Here is a 27,309-nt window from a genome sequence, read left to right as displayed (position 1 = left end):
CGGCCAGAGCAGCCCAAGGTCACCGTCCCAGACGGCAAACTTCCCACAGTCAGGCAGGCAGCTCAGACCCACTGAGGGCCAGGGGGAGCGGGGAGATCGGCCACTCACTCAGCCAAAGCAGCTAGGCCTCGGAGGGAAACTCACACGGGGGAGGGCAGGGTACCGGGTCCACCCACTGTACTCCCCTCGCCCGGCCCTAAAGCGCCGGTCAGTCTCAGGCAGAGCTGGCACTCGGGACAAGCTGGGTAGCCCAGGGCCACTGGAAACCCCAAGGGCTCAGTGGAATCTCTAGGAGGCCTCGCTGCCCCCTCTCTGCCATGGGAGGCCGGGAGCATCGCAGTCCCTTGGGCCAGCCTCACCACTCGAACCCTACTCGCACCAGCTCGGCCAGCACCGGCCACGGGAGCCACCCCCCCCCGGGGGGTCCTGTCCGATGCGAACAGCGGCAAACTCCTGGCCAGGGGGCTCTCCAGCGAGCGTCGCTGACACACCCGACCCGGGGGCCCCACGGGTACGAGATCGCGGCCGGAGCCACGTGCGTTGCGCCCGCCGGAGCGCGAGGCGGCGGGGGCTCGGGTGCCAGGCGCGGCTGTCACAGCAGACGCCCCGCGGCGGCGGCACCACCACCGCCACCACCGCCACCGCCGCCGCCGCCGCCCGCCCGGGACGCTCGTGCCTGGGCGCCCTGGCACCCCTCGCACTCCAGACCACCCTGCGCCCGGCCGCGCGGCGTGGGGGAGGGGCTCTTAAAGGGGCCGGCGCGCGTCGCGACTCACCAGCCCGCAGGGGAACGGGGTTGTCACGGCGCCCGGAGCCTCGGCCCGGCCCACGGTCTCCTCGGCTGCGCGAAGCCGGAGCTCCGGCGGGGGAACAGCGAAGGCGCCGCGTCCACGCGGCCTGGGCGGCGCCGCAGGACCCGGACCCCCTGGTGCGCGCGGGGCGGCGGGCGGCGGCGGCGGGCGGCGGGGACGCGGCCGAGCGCCCAAGCCGCCTCGACGGTTGTTGATATTTTGCTTCCTTCCTCCTTTCGGGCTCTAAAGGCAACTCCTCCAGCCCTAGACTCGAGGCCGACGTAGGCACCGCGCAGCCTAGCTTGCGGGATGGAGGGGGGGGGAAAGACGAGGGTGACGGACAAGCGGGGGGCCAATGGGAGGGCCCTGCGGGGCAGGGGCGGGGCCTGGCAGGGCGGCCTCGGGCGCAGCCCCGCCCCCTGCCCTCGCCCGCGCCCCACCCCGCCGGGGCGCGCGACCGCGGCGCGTGGAGCCCGGATCCCTCCGCCTGCGGGACAGAGCGAGGCCGCGGGGACCTCAGCACCCCGACCCCAGAGTTGGCAGAGGTCTAAGTAGATAAGTTCTGGGGAGACTGGAGTGTTTGGGAGGCCCCAGCTCCTCCACTTACTGTGTGACAAAGCTCCGAAGCCAGATCGCGGTCTCTCCTCGGGGTTACCTGGGGAGCTCCGCTGCTCCCTCTACCTGTGACAGGTCCCCTCCTTTCCCCTGGCCGGCTCGGTTGACGCCCAGACATTTAAAGCTACAGTGCATAATTCTCGGGTGACCTAATCTTCAGTGCCTGCGGCCCCAGCGCACTTAACTACCAAGGGGCAATTTAAAGGGGCGGGACCCCAACCACCACCTCCCTTGCCTTACAGGAAACATCCAGGAGCCACCTCGTCTTAAAGAAGAAATAGTCACTCTTCTTTTGAAAAACAAACAACAACAAAACCTTTTAAAATCCCTGGTGGCTTCTGGGCGTGGCGAATTTTTAAGTGCTTCACAACAAGATTGTGCGCACCACTGCTTCTGAACACTGACCCGTCAGACTTCCTGTCCAGCATCCTGTCACTTCCAAGTCCTCGGCTGGCTCTACCTGGAGCTTGAGGAAATGAGTCTGGCGTGGACTTCAAAGCCTTGTAGAACAGAGGTTCTTCACAAGCCGGGGTCTGGTTTACTGGACCAAGTCCTTGTTCTGGGTTTTGGTAGAGAGGCAACACGTGGTGGGTTAGAAACGTCAATCTTGGGGCCAGACTGTCTTGGTTCAAATCCGTCTACTGTTTATGAGGAGCAGAGCACATTTCTTAACTCTCCATCCTCTCCGGTAAAATGAAGGTGATAAGGACAGTATCTAACTTGTGGATCTGGTGTGAGTTTGGTTCCCGGTAGACTAGGACAGTACCTTATGTTACACTGTCATGACCCTCGGGCTGCTCAGCTGGAAATGAGAGCCCTTGAGGCCAGGATGGGTCCAGACAAGGCTGGCTCATGGGGGAAGTTCCATAGGACGGTTCTGCAAAGAGCTTGGAGACGTACATGTACCTCCTTAAACAGGAAGCTAGCAGGCTCCTATTCCCTTGGCCTCCCTTTCCAACCCTTCTACTTGGCCCCTCCTTCCCGAAGCCTGATTTATACAGTATCACACATGGTCCCCAAATGTTGCTCTTTAGTTTCCCTAGTAGTATGGGGGGTGGGGCGCCCAGCGCAGAGATGCCAGTACTCTGGCCCAGGCTGGTTTGCCCCCAGTACTTCAGGGAGGGCATCTGTTCTTCCCCAGGCACTTGGAGAACGCAGCAGCCTTGTTCGGGCTCTTGAAGCAGTGGTGGGAGCAGGATGGGAAAGTGCCCTCCCAGTGGGGAACCTCCCCTCACTGTGGCCTCTATTTTTAGTGCTTCCCCAGGCTCGAGCTGGAGAAAGCGTTTAGTCATCAGGGTGTTTATTTTCCGGCTGTTTCCGACGTCGGGAAAAGCAGAATGTTGAGACTGGAGAGATCCAGGGCTGCTGTAAAAGACTTCTTAGGAACAGGCCTGGGAACACAGCCTTCAGACCGTTGGGTCCCAGCTCATAGGAAAACAAACCAGGATGGGCCCGGGACAGCTAAGCCCTCAGGAGTTTTCAACCTGCCTCAACCTTGGAGGCTATCCAAGCTAGAGAACCCTCTGGCCCAACTCCATTTGAAGATTGTTTCTCAAAACACCACCAAGCCCAGGAGAAATCCTTTCCCAGAATCCCCCTCCCCAACCTCTCCTAGAACTGCCTGGTGAGCCTCCCGCCAACCACAACCCCAGCCAATCTCCAGTCTGAGGCGGGCCTTCCAGAGCTATGATTGGCTGGCTGGGCATTCTAGACCTGGAATGTTGAGTCCTTAACAAAGGAATGAGGAAGGAAGGTGAGTCACCTGGGGGAAGGTATTAAAGGACTAGCTAGAAGGGAAAGAAGAGGGCCGAGCTGCGGGGAGGTGGGGGCCCTGGACGCTGCCATGCTGACTTCACAGCCCACACAGAGTAAGGGGGCAGTAACACTCCAAGCGGGGCAAAATCCAGAGTCTGAAAACGCCTTGGAAGAGAAGAGAAAAGGTAACAATCGTGAGGTCTTGATTTCCACAGAGGACCGAAAAGGGCCAAGGTAATGTTGGCGGCTGGATGAAAAGTGGACTTCCTGAATTCTTTTCTTCTGGCCCCAGGACTTCCCATCCCAGAATCCTCTGGGTGGCAAATGACTGTGTCTCACGTTTCCTCTCCCATCTCTGGCTATGCACCTATCTCTTACTATTTTTTTTTTGTGTTTGTTAGTGTGCCATGGTGTGTGCTTAGAGGTCAGGGGACGATTCTGTGGACTCGATCTCTCCTTCCACCTTTCCATAGGTTGGGGGGCTCAAACTCATGTTGCCAGGCCTGCTCGGCATCTCCCCGGCTTCCACCCATCTATTCTAAAGAAAAGTCACCTTCCAGCCCAAAGCTGCTGTAAAATCCCCCGTGGGCCCTTGGAACACTTAGCTGCCCACCGAAGTCCTGATAAGAATGCCGTCTAAACTCAACCTGCAATGCCATCTTTACAAGGCTCCCTGGCAAACCAAACTTATCCCTCCTTTACCCGCCCCTTCTCAGGCTTCTCTAATTCACCTGCGCTTGGATAGGTCTTTCCCGCAGGTCCCCCTCCCTCTCTGCACCCTCCTCCACCTGGCAGTCCTTCCCCAGCCTAGGAGAAGTGCTCCTGCGGTCCCTTCTAGTCTGGTGAGCTGCTTGGCTGGCCCTCCTCACCTTCCTTCCCCTGCGCCATCTGGACAGTTCTCAGTCCCCACCTCCACCCGCAACTCAGCAACCCCCAGCCACCTAGCTCGTTCTTCTTCCAGTTTTTGGATGATCCCAGCAAAGACACCCCCACCCCACCCCATCTCTCCCGGCATCTACCACCACGCTAGCGCACCGGACCCTCAGCAGGTGGGCGTGGGTACTCTCAGCGCGAAGGTGGGACGCTGCCCCCCGTCCCCGTCTCCTCAGGACGCACTAGCTGGCTGGGTTTGGTTCCTAAGGTACTTTTCCTCCCCAGCTCCTGAGTTCCTGCGGGGATGCAGAGCTTTGCAGAGCTGGCGTGGAACGCGCTCAGCAAATGTGTGTGCGTAGCTGTGTGAGTTAGGGTTGTGCAAACTCGACTCAACACCTCGTTTCTGCATCGATAATCGTGGGCGCCTACGACTCCACTTCAGGGCAGAGCTGAGGTGAGGGATAGGTAGCCGAGTCCGCCGGAGTCAAGTTCCGTGTGACACAGTAGTGCCCTACAGTAGTGCCGAGAGTCGGGGTGTCTGGGACCAGACGTGAGGACAAGAGCGGAGGCCCCTGGAGCGGAGAGGGAGAGGTGCCAGAGCGGGTCCCGGTCCGTGTACCCCTACAGGAGCTCCCTGCCCCCGGCTGGGCAGGATGTGGTGGCAGCTGCAGTTGGGTGGGCAGGATGTGGGGGTGGGGGCAGACGAACACAGCCCGACAGTAGTCTCCCCCCCAGCTCCTGCCTCCACCCCCTCCGGGTCACGTGCTCTCGGCTTGGGCACCGACGGACTATTTCCCATTTTCCGCGGAAGGACATCTCAAACCCGCCGTCACGGACCTTAGTTGTACCACGCCATTTTCTTGCCCCCATCTCCAGCCTAGGACAGAAAGTTTGCCCAGTACACGTTTCTGTAAAAGCGCGGATTAAGTCGGAAGAGGCCCCTTTAAATGCAAATGATCGCCTTCTTGCTCCGCTCCCCCCCCCAACCCCCATCCCAACTTCTCTCCTCGTGCCCAAACTCCACCAGCTGCTATTGACGTCAATCGTGCGTCAGCATCGCCAGCCCAACCAGACAGCACGTGGGGGGAAGAAGGCAATCTTAAAGGGCCAGTCGCTCCGGGCCTGTTGGGTTACCGGAGAAAGGAAAAGCGAAGTGGAATGCTGGAAACTGTTGGAGCAGGAAGAAATGCAGGGGAGACTTTGAGAAGGACTGCATGAGGCCGGCGAAGGGGCTCAGCGGATAAAGGTGCTTCTGTGCAAGCCCGCGATTCTTCATTTCCCCAGTTAGCCTCTGACCTTCATGTACATCATTTTCTCCCCCACACACACACACCCGCACACGTACTGTACTAATAAACTTTTTAAAAAGACTTCTCAGCATAGGGGAGTATATTCTTTTGTTCTTTTTTATTTTACTCTATTGTGTGTGTGGTGTGAACGAGTGTGGAGATCAGAGGATCATCTGCCGTACTTGGTTCTCTCCTCTCACCTTTGGGTTCCCGGGTCTGAAATCATTAGGTTGGGCGATTTGGGGCGGTCAGCGCTCTTCACAGCGGAGCCCGATGCCCCCCTTTTAACCCTCTCCTCCTTCGTCCTCCCCTTTAGGGTTGAACCTAGGGACCTGACACACAGCCAGCCCACATTCTACCACTGAGCTCCGTGCCCCAGCTCAAGAGGGCAATGCTAAACCAAGCTTTTCCTTTGGATCCCTGAGACGTTTGGGTTTGTTTACCTGGGAAAGAAACCCAGGAACTGGAGACGCAGGCTGAGTCTAAAGGCAAAGGAGCCTTGCCTTTAAGAATCATGAGTTGCCAGGCAGATCTAAGTGTTCAAGGCCAGCCTGGTCTATAGAGCAAGTTCCAAGACAGCCGAGGCTACAGAGAGAAACGCTGTCTTGAAAAACTAAACAAACAAACCCAAGAACTATGAGTTTTAGCTGTGCGGAAGCACTGCCAGGGCGGGCGGATCTCTCTGAGTTCCAACTTGGTCTGCAGAGTGAGTTCCAGGACAGATGTAGTGTGAGCATTCAATAGGGCAATTTCAGCGGACGCTTTTGGCTTGTAGGTTCGGCAACATCTCACTGTGGAGCCCTGACTGGCCTGGGACTTACTGAAATCCCGCTGCCCCTGCCTCCAGAGTGTGGGGTTTAGAGTGTGTGCCACCATGCCCAGCTAAGCTCCTTTTTTGTTGTTCATTACCTCTACGTCAGTTTCTCTGTTCGTGAGCGTACACACACAGCATGCGTGCATGCAGAGGTAAGAGGACACGACCTATGGACCTGTGGGGGTTCAGATTTGTCAGCCTTGATGGTAAGCACCTTTTACCCAGAAAGCCGTCTCAAACAACCCTTTAAAAATCGTTCATTAGCCGGGCAGTGGTGGCGCACGCCTTTAATCCCAGCACTCGGGAGGCAGAGGCAGGCGGATCTCTGTAAATTCGAGGCCAGACTGGTCTACGGAGAGAGTTCCAGGAAAGCCAGGGCTATTTCACAGAGAAACTCTGTCTCAAAATAAATAATTAATTAATTAATAAAAATAAAAAAATTTTGTGAGTGTGTGCGCACATAGGCTACAGCGCCGGTATGACAATCAGGGCAGGTCACCAAGCTTCTCAAGCGCTCTGTGAAGGACTTGGATGGCACTTGGCTTGGGGCAGACACCCAGGAGGAGCGCATGCGTGGGGTTGTCAATCTTTTTTAGCACAGAGTCTCATTGGGCAGCAGTACCCAGACTGAAAGCCTGGCTTCTGCAATGACCTTCTCTCTCCCCTCCTAAACTGCGAGCTTCTCGAGAATAAGGCAATGAAATTTATTTCCAGCATCAAATGCAAGACAAAGCCTATGGCTGGTGCTTTAAGGAATGTTTGTTGAGAGTAAGCAAGGTGGCTCAGTGGGTAGGGGCTTGCTGTCAACCCTGTAATCTGAGTTCCATCCCCAGGCCCCACATGGTGGAAGGAAAGAACTGATCCCTGAAAGTGGTCCTCTGACCTTCACAAGAGCGCGCGCACACTCTCTCTCTCTCTCTCTCTCTCTCTCCTCTCTCTCTCTCTCTCTCTCTCTCTCTCTCACACACACACACACACACACACACCTGTAATAAATACTGTTTGCTGGGGCTGGAGGAATGCTCAGTAGTTGAAGTAGATGGCTCAGTGCTTCTGAAGAAGACTCAAGTCCAGCTTCTACACCCATGTGACAACAGCCTGTACCTCCAGCGCCAGGGGACCGAATGCCAGCTCTTCAGGTACCCATATGCGCCCCCACACACATATATCAAAATAAAAGTAAATCATGGTGCTGGAGAGGTGTTAAAAAACACTTGTGCTGGGCGGTGGTGGTGCACTCGGGAGGCAGAGACAGGCGGATCTATGTGAGTCCGAGGCCAGCCATGTCTACAGAGTGAGATCCAGGACAGCCAGGGCAGTTACACAGAGAAAACCTGTCTAAAAAAAAGAAAGGGAGGAAGGAAGGAAGGAAGGAAGGAAGGAAGGAAGGAAGGAAGGAAAGAGAGGAAAGGAAGGAAGGGAAGGAAAGCAGGAAGGAAGGGAAGGAGAGGAAGGGAAGGAAGGAAGGAAGGAAAGAGAGGAAAGGAAGGAAGGAGAGGAAAGGAAGGAAGGGAAGGAGAGGAAAGGAAGGAAGGGAAGGAGAGGAAGGGAAGGAAGGAAGGAAGGAAGGAAAGAGAGGAAAGGAAGGAAGGAGAGGAAAGGAAGGAAGGGAAGGAGAGGAAAGGAAGGAAGGGAAGGAAGGAAGGAAGAAAACATTTACTGTTCTTGCAGAGGACCTGCGTTCATTTCCCAGCACCCACATCAGGTGACTCACATGTTACCCACACACAGACATATAACTAAAATTCATTCTAAAAAACATCAGGCTAGGTATGGTGGTATATGCCTTTAACCCGAGTACTTGGGAGGCAGAGGCAGATATATCTTTGTGAGTTCAAGGCCAGCCTGGGCTACATAGTGAGAAGTTGTCTCCAAATGAGGAAGGGCTGGATAGATGGCTCAGCTCTTCCAGAGGACCAAAGGGTCTAGGGTCCTCCCTGGAGGCTCACAACTGTCTGTAATTCCAGTTCCAGTAGATCTGACGTCTTCTTCTGTCCTCCTTTGGCACCGGGCATGCAGGCAGTAGTACACAGGCATGCCTTAGGCAAAATAATAAAATTATAAAAATAAAACAGCATGATACATTTTGATTAAAAGTTTGTTGCATGAAGGCTGAGGATGTAGCTTAGTGATATTGTGATGAGAGGCCCTTGTCTTTCCTCCCCAGCACACACAAAAAGTCACTAAAAATAAACTTTATTTTTCTTTCTGTTTTTTTGAGGCAAGGTCTCACTCTGTAGACCAGGCTGGCATTGAACTCACAGAGATCCGCCTGCCTCTGCCTCCTAAGTGCTGGGATTAAAGGAGTGCACCACCATACCTACCTAAAGATTTCTTGTTAGCTTAGTTTCAGAGTGTTGGGCTAGATGCCCGCCCAAAGCCCGGGTTCAATGTCTCATAAACCAAGTGTGGTAGTGCTCACCTGTAATAAATACTAGCACCGGAAGGATCAAGCATTCAGTCATTGTGGGGTTTAAATAAGAATGGCCCTTTAGGCTCATGTTTGAATGACTGGTCCCCAGTTAATGGAACTATGTGGGAAGAATTAGGAGGTGTGGCCTTGTTGAAGTAGATGTTGCCTTGTGGGAGGAGGCGTGGTACTGAGCTTTCAAAAGTCCACCCCAGGCCCAGACCCAGTCTCTCTCTCTCTCTCTTTCTGCCTCCATCCTGTGGATCTGGAGGTAAGCTCTGATCTACTGCTCCTGCACCGTGCCCGCCTGCTGCCACGCTCCCTGCCATGAAACAGTGGACTCACCATCTGAAACTGTACGCAAGCCCCGATTAAATGCTTTCTTCTAGCCGGGCGTGGTGGCGCACGCCTTTAATCCCAGCACTCGGGAGGCAGAGGCAGGCGGATCTCTGTGAGTCGAGGCAGCTGGTCTACGAGGAGTTCAGGAAAGGCGCAAAGCTACACAAAGAAACCCTGTCTCGAAAAAACCAAAAAAAAAATAAATAAATAAATAAATAAATAAATGCTTTCTTCTAGAAGTTGCCTTGGTCATGGTGTTTTGTCACAGCACCAAAGTGACACCACATCACAGTGACGAGGACAGTCATCCTTGGACTGCATAAAGAGTGCGCTCCAAGCCAGCCTATGCTACTGGAGACACCGTCTAAAACGAAACAATACACACCTTGTTAAATGAATAAAAAGAAAAAGTTAATGACTTCAGAGTCTCCCAGGTCTGAACTACATTCCCACCCTGAAATTATCCCGAGGGAGAGAGTAGTATGATCCTGGCAGGTTTTAACTCTCAAGAGCTGAAGTTCAGCTCTGTAGCTAAAAGGTGCCTCAGCTAGCCATGGGAAACATGGGAGGCTGTACCTGCTTCCTGCCAGGAGACTCACAGCCTTCATTCTCACTCTGTAGCCCAGGATGGCCCGAATCTGCCATCTGACTTCAGCACAGAGGGTAATTACAGATATACAATGCAATGTCTCAGGCAGAAACGTCTTGGCCGGATACTCACTCAGCTTGGGTGTTCTCCTCTGAAGCCTCACCCCTGCTCTCCCCCACCCCTACCCCCAGCTGCCATTCTTTCCCCCCATCTCCGCCTCTGCTCTCCCCCTTCGCTCCCTGTGGTGAGGGAGCAGAGCCTCCTGTCACCTGGTTCCAGGTTCTTGTGGTTAGAGACCACCTCCTAGTCCTTGTCCAGCCTGTCTCACTGAGCTCCTTGTCAGTTTCTGTCACCCTCTCCAAGACTGAAGGCCTGACAGACACCAGAGGGCACTTCCTGCCTGGGAATAACTGAGACCGGGAGGCAGTGGTACCAACCCATCTTTGAAAAAGAGGCCCAAGGAGAGCTGAGACTCTCCTCTGGCTCAGAGCAGCCCTAAGGACCCATGGAGCCCCAAGAGTGAGGTGGGTTTCCCCACAGGAATCTCCCAGCAGCCTCGGCGCTGGCTCCGCCCTCTGTAGAGGTTGGGTGGCACCAGGAGCAGTGTGATCCAGAAAACCCCAAAATAACCCGTCTCCGCTGTCCAGCTGCTATTTCTGTCCACTCTGTTTAATTATTCAAACCTAAGTTGGGGAGTGAGATAAATTAAGCCCTTCTACTTGGGGACCCAGGAGAGCTGGGAAACTCGCCAGGTTGCAACAGCATCAGGCAGTGGGTTTTGGTGAGATCCCTTGGCCCGGGACTAAAAGTACCTGCTGTCTACTATCTGCTGGCCTCCTCAGCTAGAAGAAGGCAGCCTGCAGGCTACCCACTACAGTTCACCCCTCCAGCCTGCTGGGAGCGAACTGCCCCACCCCACTGAACGTCCCTTCAGCCCGCCAGTGTCTTAGCTGGCTCTGGACTAACCTCTTAGTCCAGCTTTTTTTTTTTTTTTTTTTTTTTTTTTTTTTTTTTTTTTTTGCAGGAGGGAAGGTAAGTGGTGGTTTTTCAAGACAAGGTTTCTCTGTGTGGCCCTGGCTGTCTTGGAACTTGCTCTGTAGACCAAGGTGGCCTCGAACTCCAGATCCTCCTGCCTCTTGTCTCCTGAGTGCTGGGACTAGTCACGTGTGCCACCACCACCCGGCTCTGTCCAGCTCCTTAACTCACAAAAAATATTGTCAAATCCAGTATCAGTGACCCAGGAAGGCTGGATGGCAGAGGACAGCCAGGTGAATCTAGACAAGCACCATGCCTGTGGAGGGGACTTGCTATTGGTTGGTGGAAGGTCTGGGTGGAGAGATCTTGGCCAGCACAGACACTGAGCCTCCCAGGACTGCCCACATAAAGGAATGAGTGAGGGTGCAAGTCTTTCTAGTCAGGGCCCAGCCCTAGTCTGCTTGGCCCTAAGGCCAGTGTGGTTTCTCTGGGAGCCCCTGCCGGCTGAGCAAACAATGCTCCTGAGTCTTCCTCCTGGGATTCTCCCACCATGGGTGATGTGGGAAGATGGCCCAGGAGCTGTAGTCCTCATGTGGAGACATCACGGGCTGGCTACCGTGGCTGGTCCTTGGTGGGAAGTGGCGTGAGGGCTGGCTACTACATGCTTGACAGGTGAGGCCTTGGAAATGTGTGTGTGTTGACAAGAGCCAGCCAAAATGACGGAAGTGCAGCCTGAGCTAGTGAAGAAGAGTCCCCAGGTACAGACCCAGAAATGCAGGCCAAGATGTGAAAGTACCAGAGGTATGGGCTGGAGAGATGGCTCAGAGGTCAAGAGCACTGACTGCTCTTCCAGAGGTCATGACTTCAGTTCCCAGCAACCACATGGTGGCTCACAACCATCTGGAATGAGATCTGGTGCCCTCTTCTGGCTTGCAGTCACATATGCTGTATACATAATAAATAAATAAATTTTTTTTTTTTTTTAAAGAAAGTACCAGAGGTGACATGCCCACACAGGCTAAGCGCCAGAGGTGGTATGGGGCCTGGATGTGAAGCAGCCCCGTTCACACCGAGGCCTTTTTGGATCATGTTTCCACATACCAACTACTAGTAGCTCATCAGGTCCTGCGGGGGTCCAGCAAGGCTCTCTCCTGCATCACCACCAGAGTTCCCAGGGCACTGCTGTAGGATGGGGAGGATGCATGGTTACCAAGCAACAGAAGGCATATAGGAGGGGTCCTGGCACTGCTGGTGAGCAAGGAGACTGCAAAGCGCTGGGTGAGCCAAGTTTATAGCTCTCTCCTGCCTCCCCATAGCTACAGAGCAAGGATGACCACAGCTCATCAAGCATTGAGAAAGAAGTGTGCGAGCCCTCTCTAGCTTGGTGACGGTGGGTGGTGCCTTGGACACTCACAGGACTGAGAGCCTAGGGCTGTGTGAGGAAGGCTAGGACAGGAACTATAAGGTTAAGCACAGACCTGGGCTTCGGTGTAGCCCAGGATGGAGTGCTTGCTTGTTGAAAAGGCGGGGAGGGGTTCTGTTTAAAGGCCAAAGGGTGACTCCTGCAGAAAAGGGGGTAGAAGTGGGTGGGGGCTAGAAGCAGCTGGATGTGTTCCCTGAGGAGTACAGCCTACACTGCGTCTCAAATCTGGCTTCCCTACCACACCACTACCTTTTCTGGTTTACTTATTATTTTACTAGCTTACTTACTTAGGGTCTCTTTGATGAAGACTGGTACCCAAACTCAATAAGTAGCTAAGGATGACCTTGAACTTCTGATTCTCCTACTTTCCGAGAGTGCTGGAATTCCAGCACTATGCCCAGCCCTCCTCTCAGTTGTGAGTCTCTGTTGTAGGGGTGGGGTGGGGTGGGGTCTTATTTTGAGATAGGATCTCACTCTGTAGCTCAGACTTGCCTTGAACTCCTAGTTATGCTTCTGCCTCAGGCTTTCGAGTACTGGGATTACAGATGCACGTGACTGTGGCCAGCTTTGTTGCTGTTCTAAGGGACGGGGTCTTACCCTGTCACCGGGCCTGGGATCCAAGGCTGTGCCACTGTGCCACCTCCTATTTTCAGGCTGGCCGCACTGTGGCACAGATGGGCGGGGCCCATCAGCTGGAGAGCCCATGGAATCAACCGAAGACAGGGTGCTCTTCCTTGCCCGGCCTTCACTCAAGTGAAGGCTGTGTCTTTAGCAGGATTTATGCCACAAAGCCTCTCCATGCTGAAACAGGGCCAGTGCCATTCTCTTGCTGTCTTTTACTGACTCAGTTTCTCTCCTGATGAGAATGTCTTTCTTCAACAGGCCTTTACTAAGCAGCTAGAATCCACTGGTCAAAGTATGGGAGAACCCTGAGGGGTAGTGGGTACACATACCCAGCGGGCTGGCACTCAGCAGGTTTATTGTGACAATGAGTTCCCCCATGGGGCACCTGCTAGCTACCAGTCTTCTGCCATTCATCCTGGTATGGCCCCCACCTCCCGTGGCCCCGTCCTCTAAGAGGAGATAGAAGCTGAGGTCATGGTCTCACACGTTCCAGACCTAAGCCAGGGCTAATTGCTGAGGGGACACGAGGCAGTGACAGAGCCTCTTATGTAGAGAAAGAGTTGGGGACAAAATGGGTCTAAGTGTTTTTTCCTTTCCATTCCTGCTCTGTACCAGCCACCCTGCTTTATAGCACCTCATTGTTCACCAAGGCTTGGAGGCTTCTCGGACAAGGAAACTGGAAGGTCACAGAGGCCAGTGAGTAAATTCACGTCCACCCAGCAGCAAGGGGCTGTGGGGCCAGACGGCCCCTCGTGCCTAGAATCCCAGCTTTCCCAGGGCTGGAGCAGGAGGACGGTTGAGAGGCCAAAGCTAGTGAGGCCCTGTCTCAAAAAACAAAACCAGACTCAGAAAGTAGCTGTGGGATTGCAGTTCAGAACTGTGTGGGCCCAGACAAGAGTAAAGGGTAGGGGTCAGGGGAAAACCAGCTTGGGTCGTACCATTGCCGAGGAAGACAGCCAGCACCCCACGACCACAGTGGCAAGCTGCTGGTGGAGAAGTACTGAAGTGTGACGAGCCTTTCACCAGCTCCCAAATAATGACATGGAGACTTCTTATGAATTACGAAAGCTCAGCCTATAGCTTAGGCTTGTTTCTAACTAGTTCTTACAACTTAAACTAACCCATTTCTATTCATCTACACTCTGCCATATGGCTCGTGGCTGTTACCTCTCCTCTTGCATATCCTGTTTGCTCTACTTCTCCATCTTTTTCTTCCCAGAGTCCTCTCTGTCTCCAAAATTCTCACCTACACCTCCTGTCTAGGTATTGGCCATTCTGCTTTTTCTTGCACCAGCAATACATCCTCACACAGTACACAAACACCCCACAAACACTGAAGCACATTTAGAACAAGACCTTACAAGCACCATGGTGAAGGTGTCACCAAAATAATGATGATGATGATGATGATGATGATGATGATGATGATGGTGATGATAGAGGCAGAAAGCTTGCTGCTCTTCCAGAGGACTGGAGTAGTTCAGTTCCCAGTAGCCAGGTCATATGTGGTGGTTTGAATGAGAATGGTCCCTATAGGTTCATATATTTGACTGCTTGTCCCCCCGTTGGTGGAACTGTTTGGGAAGGATTAGGAGGTGGAGGTGTGGTCTTGTTGGAGGAGGTGTGTCACTGGGGGTGGACTTTGAGGTTCGGAAGCCTACATCATTCCCAGTTAGCGCTCTCTGCCTGGATCAAGATGTAAGCTCTCAGCTACTGCCACAGCACCACGCCTGCCTGCATGCTGCCATGATGGTCATGAACTCACCCTCTGAAACTGTAAGCCCAATAAACTCTTTCTCCTGTAAGTTTCCTTGGTCGTGGTATCTTCACAGCAATAGAAAAATAAGACATTGGGGCTGGAGAGATGGCTCAGAGGTTAAGAGCGCTGGCTGCTCTTTCAGAGGTCCTGAGTTCAATTCCCAGCAGCCATGAGGTGGCTCACAACCATCTGTAATGAGACCTGGCTCCCTCTTCTGATGTGTATGCATCTATGCAGGCTGTATACATAATAAATAAATCTTAAAAAAAAAAAGAAAAGTAAGACATCAGGTGACTCAAAATCACCTAGGACTCCAGCTCCAAGGGATCCCATGCCTTCTTCCATCTCTGAGGACACATACACATGCACACACACAAATAATAAACATATTTAATTTAAAAGTAATATTTTATATCTATATATGTATGCCTTCATGAATGCCATGCATGCAGGAGTCCACAGAGGTTAGGAGAGGCATCTGATCTCCCACCCCTGGAGTTACAGGCAGTTGTTAGTCACCATGTAGGTGGTGAGAACCAAACCCAAGTCCTCTGCAGGAGCAGCAAGAGCTCTTAACTGCTGAGTCATCTCTTTGGGCTCTAAATAATAAATCTTAAAAGAAGAAATGAAGCCAGGCAGTGGTGGCACACATCTTTAATCCCAGTACTCGGAAGGCAGAGACAGGTGGATCTCTGTGAGTTCAAGGCCAGCCTGGTCTAGTCTACAGAGAGAGTTCCAGGACAGCCAGGTCTACACAGAGAAACCCTGTCTCAAAAAAACAAAACAAAAGCTGGGCAGTGGTGGTGCATGCCTTTAATCCCAGCACTCAGAAGGCAGAGCCAGGCAGATCTCTGTGAGTTCGAGGCCAGCCTGGTCTACAGAGTGAGTTCCAGGAAAGGTGCAAAGCTACACAGAGAAACCCTGTTTCGAAAAACCAAAACAAACAAACAAACAAACAAAAAAGAAAGGAAGGAAGGAAGAATGCACACACACACACACACACACACACACACACACACACACACACACACAGATCCAGTCTGGGCACATAGGGATCTCAGATTTAGAAATGGCTAGGTGAGAAGGCTGGGTCAGCGCCCTCTGGAATCCAATCCCTGCTGCATCATTTTTAGCTGTGTGACATGGGTGAATCATTGACCCTCTCTGAGCCACGACTTCGTTAGTGCTATGATCATGTGAGGGTTACTCACAAAGGGCTGCAAAAATAACAATTGTAAACAAAGCAGAATGCCCACGGTTGTCTGGAAACGATGGATGGGACTTCTACTTGTAGCCCCTGCAGAAGACATCTCACTAGAGTCAAATTCAAGAGGGGGGTGCAAATGTGTTGGTGGAGTGCCAGGACTGTAGCAAAACACCCTCCTCAGTGGTAGGCAAGGGGCAGAGTCGGGGTCATGTTTGGAGCAAAGGTACCCAGGGTGGCTGGACGCTGACCTCATGCTGGTGCGGGTGGACACTGGTGAGCGAGGGTGAGACCAAACCTCCCGCTCCTCTAAGGCAGAGGCTGAGAAAACTCAGAGAAACCCAAAGTTCTCAAAGGATGAGGATGGAATCTACAGCCCCATTAGCTCCATGACTTCCTAGTCCCACCCTGTGCGGTTCACCACCTGCAGTGAGGGACCCATACAGACGGCCATGTTGGCAAGCTCTCCTCTCTCCTCCTCTCCTCTGCTTTCCCTTCCCTTTCTCTACCCTCTTTCCCTCTACCTTCTTCCTCTACCTCTCCTATGCCCCCCTCTCCCTTTTCCCTTTCTCTCTCTCCCCACTTAATTGCGATTTTCTTTCCTTTGTGTGTGTGGCACTGGGAATAGAACCCAGAGTCTTGTGTATGCTAAGCAAATGCTTGACCACTGAGCTATAGATGTCCAGCGGGTTTTTATTGTTTGTCTGTTTGTTTTTTGAGATAGGGTTTCTCTGTGTAATTCTAGCTGTCCTGAAACTCACTCTGTAGAACACACTGGCCTTGAACTCAGATTCGTCTGTGTCTGCCTCCCAAGTGCTGGATTAAAGGCACTGTGCCTAGCACAGTGTTATGTTAATTCATTTTCTCTTTAAAAAAATGTATGCAGTGCTGGGCACAGTGGCATATGCTTTTTACCCCAGAACCCAGGAGGCAGAGGCAGGTGGGTCTCTGAGTTTCAGGCCAGCTTGTTCTGCACAGTAAGTTCCAGGACAGCCAGAGCTATATAGAGAGACCCTGTCTCAAAAGTTTTTTAAATTATTTTTATGTGTATGGGTGTTTTGTCCACATGTATGTCTGTGTACCACATGAGGGCCTAGTGCCCAGGAGTCCTGAAGATGGCCTCAGATCCCCTGAGGCTAGAGCTACAGAGAGTTGTGGGCTGTCATGTGGGTGCTGGGAGTCAACCCTGGGTTCTCTGGAAGATCAACCGGTTCTCTTAACAGCTGAGCCATCTCTCCAGACCCTTTCTTTGTGACAATCGGGCTGGCCTGGAGCTTCTGACTTCTTGTCCCAACAGCTTTTCTCAGTAGCCAGAGTTATAGGACTCAATCACTAGTCCTGCCTTCAATTTTACTTTAATATTTAAAATTTTTTTGTTTGTTTGTTTTTCGAGACAGGGTTTCTCTGTGTAGCTTTGGAGCCTGTCCTGGATCTCACTTTGTAGACCAGGCTGGACTCTCGAACTCACAGAGATTCACCTGGCTCTGCCTCTCCCACCCACCCCCCACCCCCCAGTGCTAGGATTAAAGGCGTGCATCACAACCGCCTGGCCAAAATTTTTTATTTTATGTGCATGGGTGTTTTTCCTGCATGTCTGTATGTATGTGCAACATGTGCATGCAGTGCACTCAGGGGCCAGAAGTGGATCTTCTGGTTGTGAGCTGCCCCGTGGGTGCTGGAAATTGAATACTGGTCCTCTGCAAGAGCAGTCAGAGTTCTTAACTTTTAGCATTTTTGCTGTTGTTTGTTTTTTCAAGTGTAGCCCTAGCTGCCCTGGAACTCACTCTGTAGCCCAGGCTGGCCTCGAACTCACAGAGGCTCACCAGCCTCTGCCTCCCAGGTCCTGGGATTAGAGGCTTATGCCACTGTGGCCAGCACTAAACACATTTTTAAAGAGAAGATTTGATTTAGAACGCTCTAGCATTCTTAACGTTCTCTAGCTCCTCGCTGTTGCTTTTGCTTTTGATGACGGCGTCAGCCTGTTTTCTGTTGCTAATAACACAATATCAATGGGACACAGTGACTCACTCCTGTAAGCCCAGCACTTGGGAGGAGGCCAAGGCAAGCGGCACAGTGAGTTTCAGGCCAGCTTGATCTTCATAGTGAGAACTTGTCAAAAATACAAACAAAATGATGACACAATACCACAAGATTATAACTCGTAAACAAACAGTAACAGCCCTGTTGGTTTTCAGCTCACAGTTTTGGACATCTTGTCCACATTTCATGGTGGTCTTCTTGCTAGGGATGTCCCAGCGTAACCCGGGGCATCAGATGGCAATAATAGGAACTTGGCATTTGTGTTTCCTGGAAAGTCACTCAGGGAGCTCCACTCAAGAGTCCCTTTCTAACCCTAGGCACTTCCCAAAGGCTCCCCCCAAATACCACAGTCATTGTAGATTTTGCCCTCTTCTCTGTTTCTTTGGGGGCCTTGGATTGAACCTAGAGCTTCCCATTCTTCCTATCACTGAGCTATGCTTCCAGTCCAGTGTCCACCCTTTTAACACCACACAGCAGGGATTAAATTGGGGCACAGAAACCCTAGCAGGATGCAGGCCAGATCTAAACCATAGCGATGACTGGCCTTGGGGGACACAGCATTACCAGGGGGTACTAGGCCATCTAGCTTCTCAAATGGAGGCCAGAGCCACTGCCTCAAGCAGAAGGTATGAGCAGGTAAAAGAGAAAATACAGCCATTTGGGAACTAGAGTTAGCCATGATCTGAGCATGCACATGAAGGCAAGCGTGTGGAAGGAAGGCCTGGAAAGGTTTGTCCCAGGCTGCCCACAGTGTCACCTGTGAGGAGGATGGGGGCGGGGAGATTGAACTTTACTTTTGCATGAATTGCTGGAGTTCTCTGTGCTGAGACCGCATGCGTACTAGCTCATTTGTTTGAAGTGAAACAAAAGAAGAAAAGAGAAAGTACCTTTGGGTTGGAGGGGCTGGGGTCAGCTGCTCAATTGGAGACGGCTGCTTAGCAGGAAGACCTGTGTGCAGGTCTCGGAAGACGGAAATAAAAGAATAAAGGGTTTCCTATTTCTAGGGCCAGTATTTCTGGGAAATGCTGCGTAATGCATCTGAATTTAAGAAAAGCATTCATATAGGTTTGATTGTGATATCTTTGTTTTGTATTTTTTGAGAAAGGGTCTTCCTGGGTAGCTGGGGAGAAGGCTCAGTGGGTAGCCTAGCCACTGAGTTGCATCCCCGGAATCCACGTCGTGGGAGAGAAGAACTGAAAGTTGTCCTTTAACCTTCGAGTGATCACCATAGCATGCACGTACCCCCCTACAAAAATAAATACATATAGAAAAAAGGATTTTGTGGGGCGGGGGACAGAGCCCCAATGTGTAGTCCTGGCTCTTTTACCATGTAGACTGGGCTGGCCTCAAATTCTCAGAGATCCGTCTGCCTCTGCCTCCTGAGTGCTGGGATTAAAGGTGTGTGCCACCACCGTTTGGTGCTAATTTTTATGTTTTTTTTACATACGGAATGTTTCATGAATTTGCGTATCATCCTTGCACAGGGGCCATGCTAATCTTCTCTGTATCGTTCCAATTTTAGTATATGTGCTGCCAAAGTGAGCACTTTATTTTTTTAATTAAAAGAAAAAAATTTTTTTTTGAGGCAGATATCTCTGTGTAGCCCGAACTGTCCTGGAACTCTCTCTGTAGACCAGGCTGACCTCAAACTCAAAGATTTGCCTGCCTCTTTCTCCTGAGTGCTGGAATTAAAGGCGTGTGCGCCAGCCTGTCGTCAAGCTTTGTCTGCATTTCAGGCCCCTGCTGCTTTTAATGGCCAGCACCCTGCTGTGTGGACAGCCCACCTTGAGTTTATCCATTTACCAGTTGGTGGTTATTACAAATAATGCTGACATGAATACTTATGGAAGACTTTTGAAACATACCTGAAAATACATGTTTTCAATATTCTTTTTTTTTTTTAAGGTTTATTTGTTTTTACATGTCGGAGTGTTTCGCCTGCATGTATTTATGTGCCTGGTATCTGTGTAGGCCAGAAGAGGGCACCAGATCTGGAACTGGAGCTACAGATGGTTGTGAGCCACCACGTGGGTGCTGGAAGGGAACTGGACCCAGCTCCTCCAGATGAGCAGCTGGTGTCTCTAGCTTGTTTTCAACATATACTTTGTTTCAGCTTTTGGAGACAGGGTTTCTCTGTGTAGCCCTGGCTGTTCTGGAACTCGCTTTTTTAGACCAGGCTGACCCCAAACTCAGAGATCTGCCTGCCCGGTCTCCTGAATACTGGCATTAAAAACTGCGCTACTATGCCTGGCCTTGAGTTTTCTCGAGTGGATTTGCTGGGCTACTCTACTATGTTTTGAGGAGTTGCCAACATGATTCCCAGGAGCAACGCACACATTGTAGCTCCTCTACACCCTCACTACCCTGTGTTAGCCCTCCCAGCAGGGACAGGTGTCCTTCATAAGTTTGAGGTAACAGGACACTGTGGCAGGGAGTGTCGGGTGCTGGTCACATGGTATTTTCAGTCTGGACGCATAGAGACAAATGCTGTGTCCATCTGTTCCTTCATGATGGTTTTGAGCTGCGCGTACTTGGTGATTCCCGATGACCATCTCAGAAGACACCTCCTTCCTTGCGTGGTGCTCTTTGGGAGTGTCTTCGTTTTGTTTGCTGCTCCCTTTCTGACACACCTCACTGGTCTGGAATTCACTAGTGCAGCCTTGCTGAGCTCCCTCTAGGGGCAAAATCCTCCTGCTTCTCGAGGGCTGGGGTTAAAGTGCACCTCACTACAGGTCTTGAAAATGTCCTTCAGAGCGCCATTTCTCAGGCTGGTAAAGCCAGCCTGCCTACTCTGCTTTGCTTTTTATTTCCTAAAAAAATGTCATGCCAAAGTAAGGAAAATTTAAGTTTGTGTGTGTCTGTGCAGGTGCGCGCACATCAGGGTCTCGTGTACATCAGGGTAGCTTTGCACTTGGTATGTAGTTCACACAAACTTCTGATTCTCCTGCCTTCAGAGTGCTGGGATTGCAGGTGTCTACCACCACCTGGTTTCATGCAAAGCAGGGAATCGAACCTAGAGCTTTGTGCTTCCTAGGCAGGCTCCCTACTGAGTCCTTGCCCAGTCTGTTTTCTTCTAGAGTTTCTTTTCTTTTTATTTCGATTTCATGAACTTCTTTGAGTGAATTTCCCTACCCCAACACTGGGGCGGCTAAGGCAGGAAGACCGCAAGTTCAAGGCCAGCTTGTGCTAGGTAGTGAGACTGTCTCCAAAGCCAGCATGTGCCTATGGCGTAAGACAGGCGCCTGGGCTTCAATGCCATTCTTAGAAAAGTGTGAATTTCCAGTTTTTCTCAGGACCATCTACTGAAGTCACCCCACCCCCCCTTTCCCCATCAGTGCTGAGGATTCAGACTAAGACCCTGGGTGTAGTAGACAATCACCCTCTGAGTTTTGTCCTTAGCCCCCGGGGCTCTACGTGGTGTGTAGCCAGGGCTGGTTTTGAATATACTGCCTCTCCTGTCCCGTGCTGAGATGCCTGGATTAGAATACTTTTTCTGCTTGCTAGCACTTTGTATTTAAATTTCTGATACTCCCACCCAGGGGCTCAGCCCCTGTATCTCAAACTGGGCCTTGGAAGTTGGCAAGGACACTGATTAACTTGAGCTTATTAGGGATTGTTACCAGGCGAAGGAGTGTGGGGTGAGTGACATGTCTCAGGGTCGGGTGCAAGGGACGGCACCGATGGAGTCCTGTGATGACCTTTACAGCTTAGCTACTGTGACATTTCTCCATGTGGTATGTGTGGCCGAGCTCGTGACTCTGTGTGTGTGTGTGTGTGTGTGTGTGTGTGCGCAGGAGCACATTGGTCCTGCAGCGGGACAATGTCAGAGCTACTTGGTGAGTGTGAGATTTTTAATGACTGTGCATGCGTAGAAACCAGGATCCTGGAATATGTCACTGTCACCCAGAGCAAGGCAGCCCTTGAAGTTTTTACTGTGACATGTTAAGGGGGAAGAGGCTTTGAGTGAGATTGAATGTGACAGCAAGACAGATACTGAGTGACAGAAGGGAATGGAGTAGAGGCAGGCAGCCTGTGCCAGGCAAATGTGGGGGCCCAGGAGATGCTGCGGAATGTCAGGCAGGTGTGTGCGGTCTCCCCCTCCCCACACAGGCCCCGGCAGCTTCCCGAAAAGCAAAGAGACGCTTTCTCCATGGCAAGGGGACTTGTGGCTGAGATGGTAGGTCCAGGCTTTGGCCCGCACCAGTGGGAGCCGTGTAAATGGGTGGATGGCGTCGGGACTGGGCTCTCCTCAGCCTGAGCTGCTAGAGTGGCCAATGGGAACAGAGTCAACCTAAACATTTTTCCTCCTCTGTCCCCTGGGTGAGAAGAGAGAGATGCCACATCCTCCACTTGTAAAGCCTGGGCGGGCAGGCATAATGGGCATGTGCCCAGGGCAGGTAGAAGGCTGCCGAGGGATGCATCCCCAAGTTCTCTGAAACTGCACCCCAGAACTCGAGGGCTGTACCACAGGAGATGACACGGGGTTAACAGATGTGGGTTAACAGCTGGCTTTATTGAGAGGAGGCTTAGAGGGCAGAAAGGGCAAGGAGCTGGGAAGGGTAAGGTGGACAGAGAGTGGCAAGGCAGGCCTGCAGATCTATGGGAACCACCCGGAAGTCAGCTCTGAGGTGACAAGATGGTAAGACTGCCTTTGTCCTGCAGAAAGCTGAGACAATGAGCTCTTCCCTCCAACTCCCTGCTCCAACCCCAGAGACATGAATATAAGGGAGAGGAAAACGGAATGGACATTGTAGAGGAGGAAACGAGAACTCGTTTTCTGAGTTCAAATGTGAGAATTAAAACCATGATTAAGGCTACACAACAATCAGGCTGGAATAAATACCCCACGGACACACATAAGAAACAGACCATAAATGAAGGAATGAGATTTGAGGTGAAAAGACATGAAAGACACCAGCAAATGCTGCCCCCGAGTCACTGGGATGTGAGGAGGAGAGGTTGTGGGGGGCACATCACAGAGGCCCCCGGCTGCAGGGGACAGCAGAGCCCAGGGCTTATTAACGGGAGGCAGGGCAGACACCCGACCCCGGCCTTGGAAGTCTGTGGAAAGGAAGGGAGATAGTTTGTTCGGCAGTGCTGCAAGGACCCGCAAATACTGGGATGACCCCTCGAAGGCCTTTCCAGGAACGAGAGCAGGTTTCTGGTTCACAGAGACGGGGCCAGATGTGTGGGAAAAGCCACACAGCTGGACCTGGAAGCAAGGTCCACTTCACCTGGGTAGAAACACTAGTGTTTGTAGCCAAGCAGGACAATTCCTCTTGGGCAGGAAGGGTGGAGAACCGTGAGTCAGGAGCAGGCCTGAGCCTGGTCTGCAGGAGCACAGCAGGTTAATGCGAAGGCAAAGCAGCCTGTCAGCTGAGAGGCTGGGCCGGGCAGCACCACAGCCGCCATCACTTCCGAAGGAACTTCTTGTTGAGGAGGAAGATGAGAAGATTGACATTGACTTTGGCTTTGTTAAAGAGCTTCATGACAGCCACGCCCTCGTACTGCAGCTGCAAGAGGTCCTAGGAGGGAAGGAACAGGGAGGGGGATTTATGAGCTTCTGGGAGTGGCCCAGGCAGCCTAGGAAACACTTGTGGAGAAGCCTTAGAGCTGCCAGGAGAGCACCGGCCACTTCTGCAAAGGAGGAAAACAGGCCCAGTGACTGGACCAAACGTCAGGCCGAGGGAGCCGGGACTTGAAAGCGGGTTTCTTGTTCACAAGGCAAACAACAGAGATCGGTACTGAAAATCCCTGCTCTGAATCAGGTTGTGCTGGTACCACCTGTTACTCCAGCACCTGGGACAAGGAGGCAAGAGGACAGTGACAAGTCCCTGGCCGGCCTGGGGTCTAGAATAGGACCCTTTCTCCAAAGCAAACAAGTGAAAAAACAATAACTAGGTCAGGACAGACGGCTCAGCAGGGAAGAGCACTTACTGCTCTTGCTGAGAATCTGGGTTTGATACCAGTACCCACATCTAGGTGGCTTACAACCATCTGTAATTCTAGTTCCAGGGGATCCAACACCCTCTTCTGGGCTTCCTGGCACACATCTGAATGAGTGTGCACTGACTGCTCCTCCAGAGGTCCTGAGTTCAATTTCCAGCACCCACATGGTGGCTCACAACCATCTGTAATGAGATCTGGCACCCTCTTCTGTATACATAATAAATAAATAAATCTTTAAAAAATAAATAAATAAAAATAAAACAAAATAAATCTTTAAAAAAAAAAAAAAAAAAAAAGCCAAGCATTAAATAGGGCTGGGCATGGTAGCATATGACTTTAATTCTAGAACTTGGGAGGCAGAGAAGGCAAAGCTCTGTGTGTTTGAGGCTAGCCTGAGCTACAGAGTGAAACCCTGTCTTAAAAAAAATAAAGCTAAAGCTAAGTAATGGTGGTGCACGCCTTTAGTCCCAGCACTCAGGAGGCAGAGGCAGGTGGATCTCTGTGAGTTCGAGGCCAGCCTGGGCTACAGAGCGAGATCCAGGACAGCTAGCACTACACAGAGAAACCCTGTCTCATCATCCCCCCCCCCCCCCGCTAAATAAATAAAAATAAGATAAAACCACTGATTCACTGGATGTAGTGGCACAAACCTGTAAGCCAGGAGGCTGAGACAGGAAGGTTACCTAGAGTTTAAGACCAGCCTGACCTACAGAGGGGGAATTCTACCTCAACAAACAAACAACAAAAAATGGACTGGAAAGATGGCTCAGGAATCGAGAGCACTTGCTGTTCAGCCGTGAGGAGCAAAGTTCAGATCCCAGCACCCACATCCCACAAGTGCCTGTAACTCCAGCTGCGAGGGATCCGATCCCTCTTCTGGACTCTGCACACACATAGGTGCAGACACTCATCCAACCACAAATCCGTCAAATATACTTTTAAAAAATAAGGGGGGGGGGGCTAAGGGTGTGGCTCAGCAGAGAAAGCGCATGCTGAGTGAGGACCCGAGTTTGGATCTTCAGCACCCGTGGGTGTGTGCTATATAACCCTGGCACCGGAAGGCCGAGACAGGTAGACCCCAGAGGCTCACTGGCTAGCCAACGTACTCAAAATGGTGACCTAGCAGGTTCCAGGTTCAGGACCCCGCCTCTTTAAAAAAAAAAAAAGGAGAGGAAGACTCCAAATGTCAACATCTGGTTTCCACATGTGCATGTGAGTACACCTCCACACATGCACCCCCAAACACCCCGATAACAGCAACAGAAAACAGGGCCGGATATAAGACAGTTGGCAAAGTGCTTGTCAAGGACCTAAGTTGGGTTCCCAGAACCCATGTAAAAATAACAATTTTCTAAAAACACGGGATTGGGGCTGTAGCTCAGTTGGAGTAGTACTTGCCTAAAATGTGTGAAGCCCTGATACCCCAGAAGTCAGGTGCTGTAGTGCGCACTGCAATTCTAGCATTTGGGAGGAAGCCAGGCAAAGACAGTCACAAATTCAAGGTCACCCTCAGCTAGCGAAGGCCATTCTAGGCTACACGAGACATTTCAAATAAAAATGAAATCACTGCTTCCCTGAACATTAGCTGGGACTGAGGTCAGCTTCTTAACCTTTTAGCCTCAGAGCCTATAAAACGGGTAAACACTGTGGAGTGGCTAGGGATTAAACAAGGCAGCCAGAGCAGAGCGCTGTCCCCTAATTATCGCCTGGAGGGCATGCCAGTGGGAGGGGCGTTTTGTTTTCCAGGGTTGGGATTTGACCTAGGGCTTCATGCATGCTAAACAAGCACTCCACCACTGAGATGTATCCCCAGCTCTCTCTTTAATTTAATTTTATTTTTTTGGTTTTTTTTTGAGACAGGGTTTCTCTGTGTAGCTTTGGAGCCTGTCCTGGAACTCACTCTGTAGACCAGGCTGGCCTCAAACTCACAGAGATCCTCCTGGCTCTGCCATGCTAAGATTAAAGGCGTGTGCCACCCGCTGCCCGGCTTCTCTTTTTAATTTTAATCTTACACTTGTCTCTTTAGTTTGACAGATTCTCACGAGGTAGTACTGGCTGGCCTGGAACTCACCTGCCTCCGCTTCCCAGAACTGGGATTAAAAGAGTATACGGCCATCCTAGCTTTAGTTTTTGTTTTGAAACAATGTCTCACTAAATTCCCCAGGTTGCTCTCGAACTCTGTGGTTCAAGTTTGGCCTTGAAATGAAAAAAAACTTTTTTTTTTGTTTTATATTTACTTACTTAATTATATATGTGTGTGTGCATATATGTGGTCACGCACACCACAGTACACGTGCAGAGGTCAGGGGACAACCTGCAGGAGTCAGCTCTCTACCTCCACCATGTGGGTGGACCTCGGGATCAAAAGGCAAGTCACAGGCTTTTTAGGTAAGTGGTATCATGAGCCGAGCCATCGCCAGCCCTGGGCCTTGAACGTTTGATCCCTCTGCCGCAGCCTCCTAGGCGCTTGGATTGCAGACCTCCACCCCCGGGCCGAGCTCCAGCAGGGACTGCAAGGGTCTCACCTGGTAGTGGAGCTGAAACTGCTCCATGTCCACACCCAGGAACTTGGCATTTACGGCAAACCTTCCTGCCTCATCTCCAGGGGTGATGTCAAAGATGACGTTCCTGAAGCTGTCAGGAACAGGAGTTAACACAGGGCTCCTCTTTTCAGAGCCCCCCACCCCCAGCCGCTCATTGGGTGGGTCCTGTGCACCACTGACAGCCCCGGGCTTCTCCTTGCGCCCGTTGCTGGGGCCTGCTCTCTGTCTTCTCCTAGTTTGACTTCTGCCTAATTAATCTCTTCTTACTTGCCTGGCCCTCCCAAGCTGGTCTCACCTCCAGGAAGCTTTCCTGGCGTCCTTCCCAGGGCTTGAACATGTCTACTACCCTCCCCCTCTGCTTAAAGATGTCCCATGTCCCCGCCTTTCTTCCAGCAAGCAACACCTCCTTCCTTCCACCCCAGAGTCCCGCTCAGAGCTTCATCCCAGCCTTGTCCCTCCCAGGAGACGCGAAGGGTCTCACATTCTGCCCCCCCAAGACACATACTGAGAGACAGGGAGATCTTCAATTTCCACCAAGACGCCCTTTTCCAGGAGCTGGGCGGCTGTGTAATGAAGACAGGGCTGCTTCTTCCCCTTCCCGGAACTCCTGTTTAAAAGAAGGCCCCAGACAGTTTGTCCGATAACCTCTCAAGACCGGCTGCCAGCTCTTGGCGGCTGGCAGGAAGATGCCAGGCCCCGAGGAGCCTCTCTGCTGTGGAAGGTGAGGAGGGAGCCACCAACGCCAGAGTCAGCGGCAGGCGGTGCTGTATTGAGGGTGATTCCTAGCCAGGGTTGGGAGGTGGCGGGACCAAGGTGGACAGGTGAGGGGTGGGGGAGCCAGGGGTTAGGGTGGGGGTTCACAACACCTACTTGGCTTTGGGGGCCAGGTGGTCGAGGCAGGCCTGGATGTACTGGTTGTAGTAGTCGCCCTGTTCCTCGTAGAAGGTGGTTTTTGCATCCAGGCCCTGCAGCGTGGCCCGGAGTCTCAGGATCTCTGCCTTCCGCCGCTGCCGGTGCCTGCGCTGGTTGCAGATGTCCTGCAGATGGAGATGCGGGAGCGGGTCGGCAGCCTTTCCCAAGTCCTAGAACACCTCCCCAGCTCGCCGTGAAGATGTTTGAGAGAATAGGAAGAGGGCCTGGGGCCGGAGGGGCTTAGGGTAGAGTGTCTGCCTAGCACGTGTTCCGTTCCCAGTACCAGGACCGCTGCTCTTACCTAGGAGACAATCCAAGGACACCACACCTAACACCCAGGGCACAAACTCAGCGCTTCTTTCCGGGCTACTGTATCTTTTTGTTGCTGTTTTTTTTGAGACAGGG

At 52.0% G+C, this 27,309-nt stretch overlaps 1 protein-coding gene, 1 long non-coding RNA gene and 1 other non-coding gene across 5 annotated transcripts in view; 1 reads left to right on the top strand and 2 right to left on the bottom strand.

The window, feature by feature from the left end:
* Positions 1-3,165: 3,165 nt before the first annotated feature.
* On the top strand, positions 3,166-5,412 carry LOC119088186. Of its 3 annotated transcripts, none has more exons than XR_005091783.1 (2): positions 3,166-3,346; positions 4,320-5,412. It is a non-coding gene; the product is annotated as an uncharacterized LOC119088186 (long non-coding RNA). The 3 variants fall into 3 exon arrangements; XR_005091784.1 differs by having other exon boundaries at positions 4,123-5,412; XR_005091782.1 differs by having other exon boundaries at positions 3,166-3,395.
* Positions 5,413-18,939: 13,527 nt separating this feature from the next.
* Positions 18,940-19,046, bottom strand: LOC114683368. The gene has a single exon (XR_003733147.1). It is a non-coding gene; the product is annotated as a U6 spliceosomal RNA (small nuclear RNA).
* Positions 19,047-21,984: 2,938 nt separating this feature from the next.
* The window catches only part of Iqgap3 (IQ motif containing GTPase activating protein 3), a 42,777-nt gene continuing 37,452 nt past the window's right edge, over positions 21,985-27,309 (bottom strand). The window contains 4 exon segments of the mRNA XM_028857666.2: positions 21,985-23,025; positions 25,975-26,083; positions 26,498-26,599; positions 26,863-27,029. Of these exon segments, the coding sequence (XP_028713499.1) occupies positions 22,912-23,025; positions 25,975-26,083; positions 26,498-26,599; positions 26,863-27,029 (492 nt within the window). The 3' untranslated portion in view covers positions 21,985-22,911.

The sequence above is a fragment of the Peromyscus leucopus genome, chromosome 6 (assembly GCF_004664715.2).
Source record: "Peromyscus leucopus breed LL Stock chromosome 6, UCI_PerLeu_2.1, whole genome shotgun sequence".
Taxonomy (NCBI): Eukaryota; Metazoa; Chordata; class Mammalia; order Rodentia; family Cricetidae; genus Peromyscus; species Peromyscus leucopus.
This window is presented reverse-complemented; position numbering and strand designations above follow the sequence as displayed.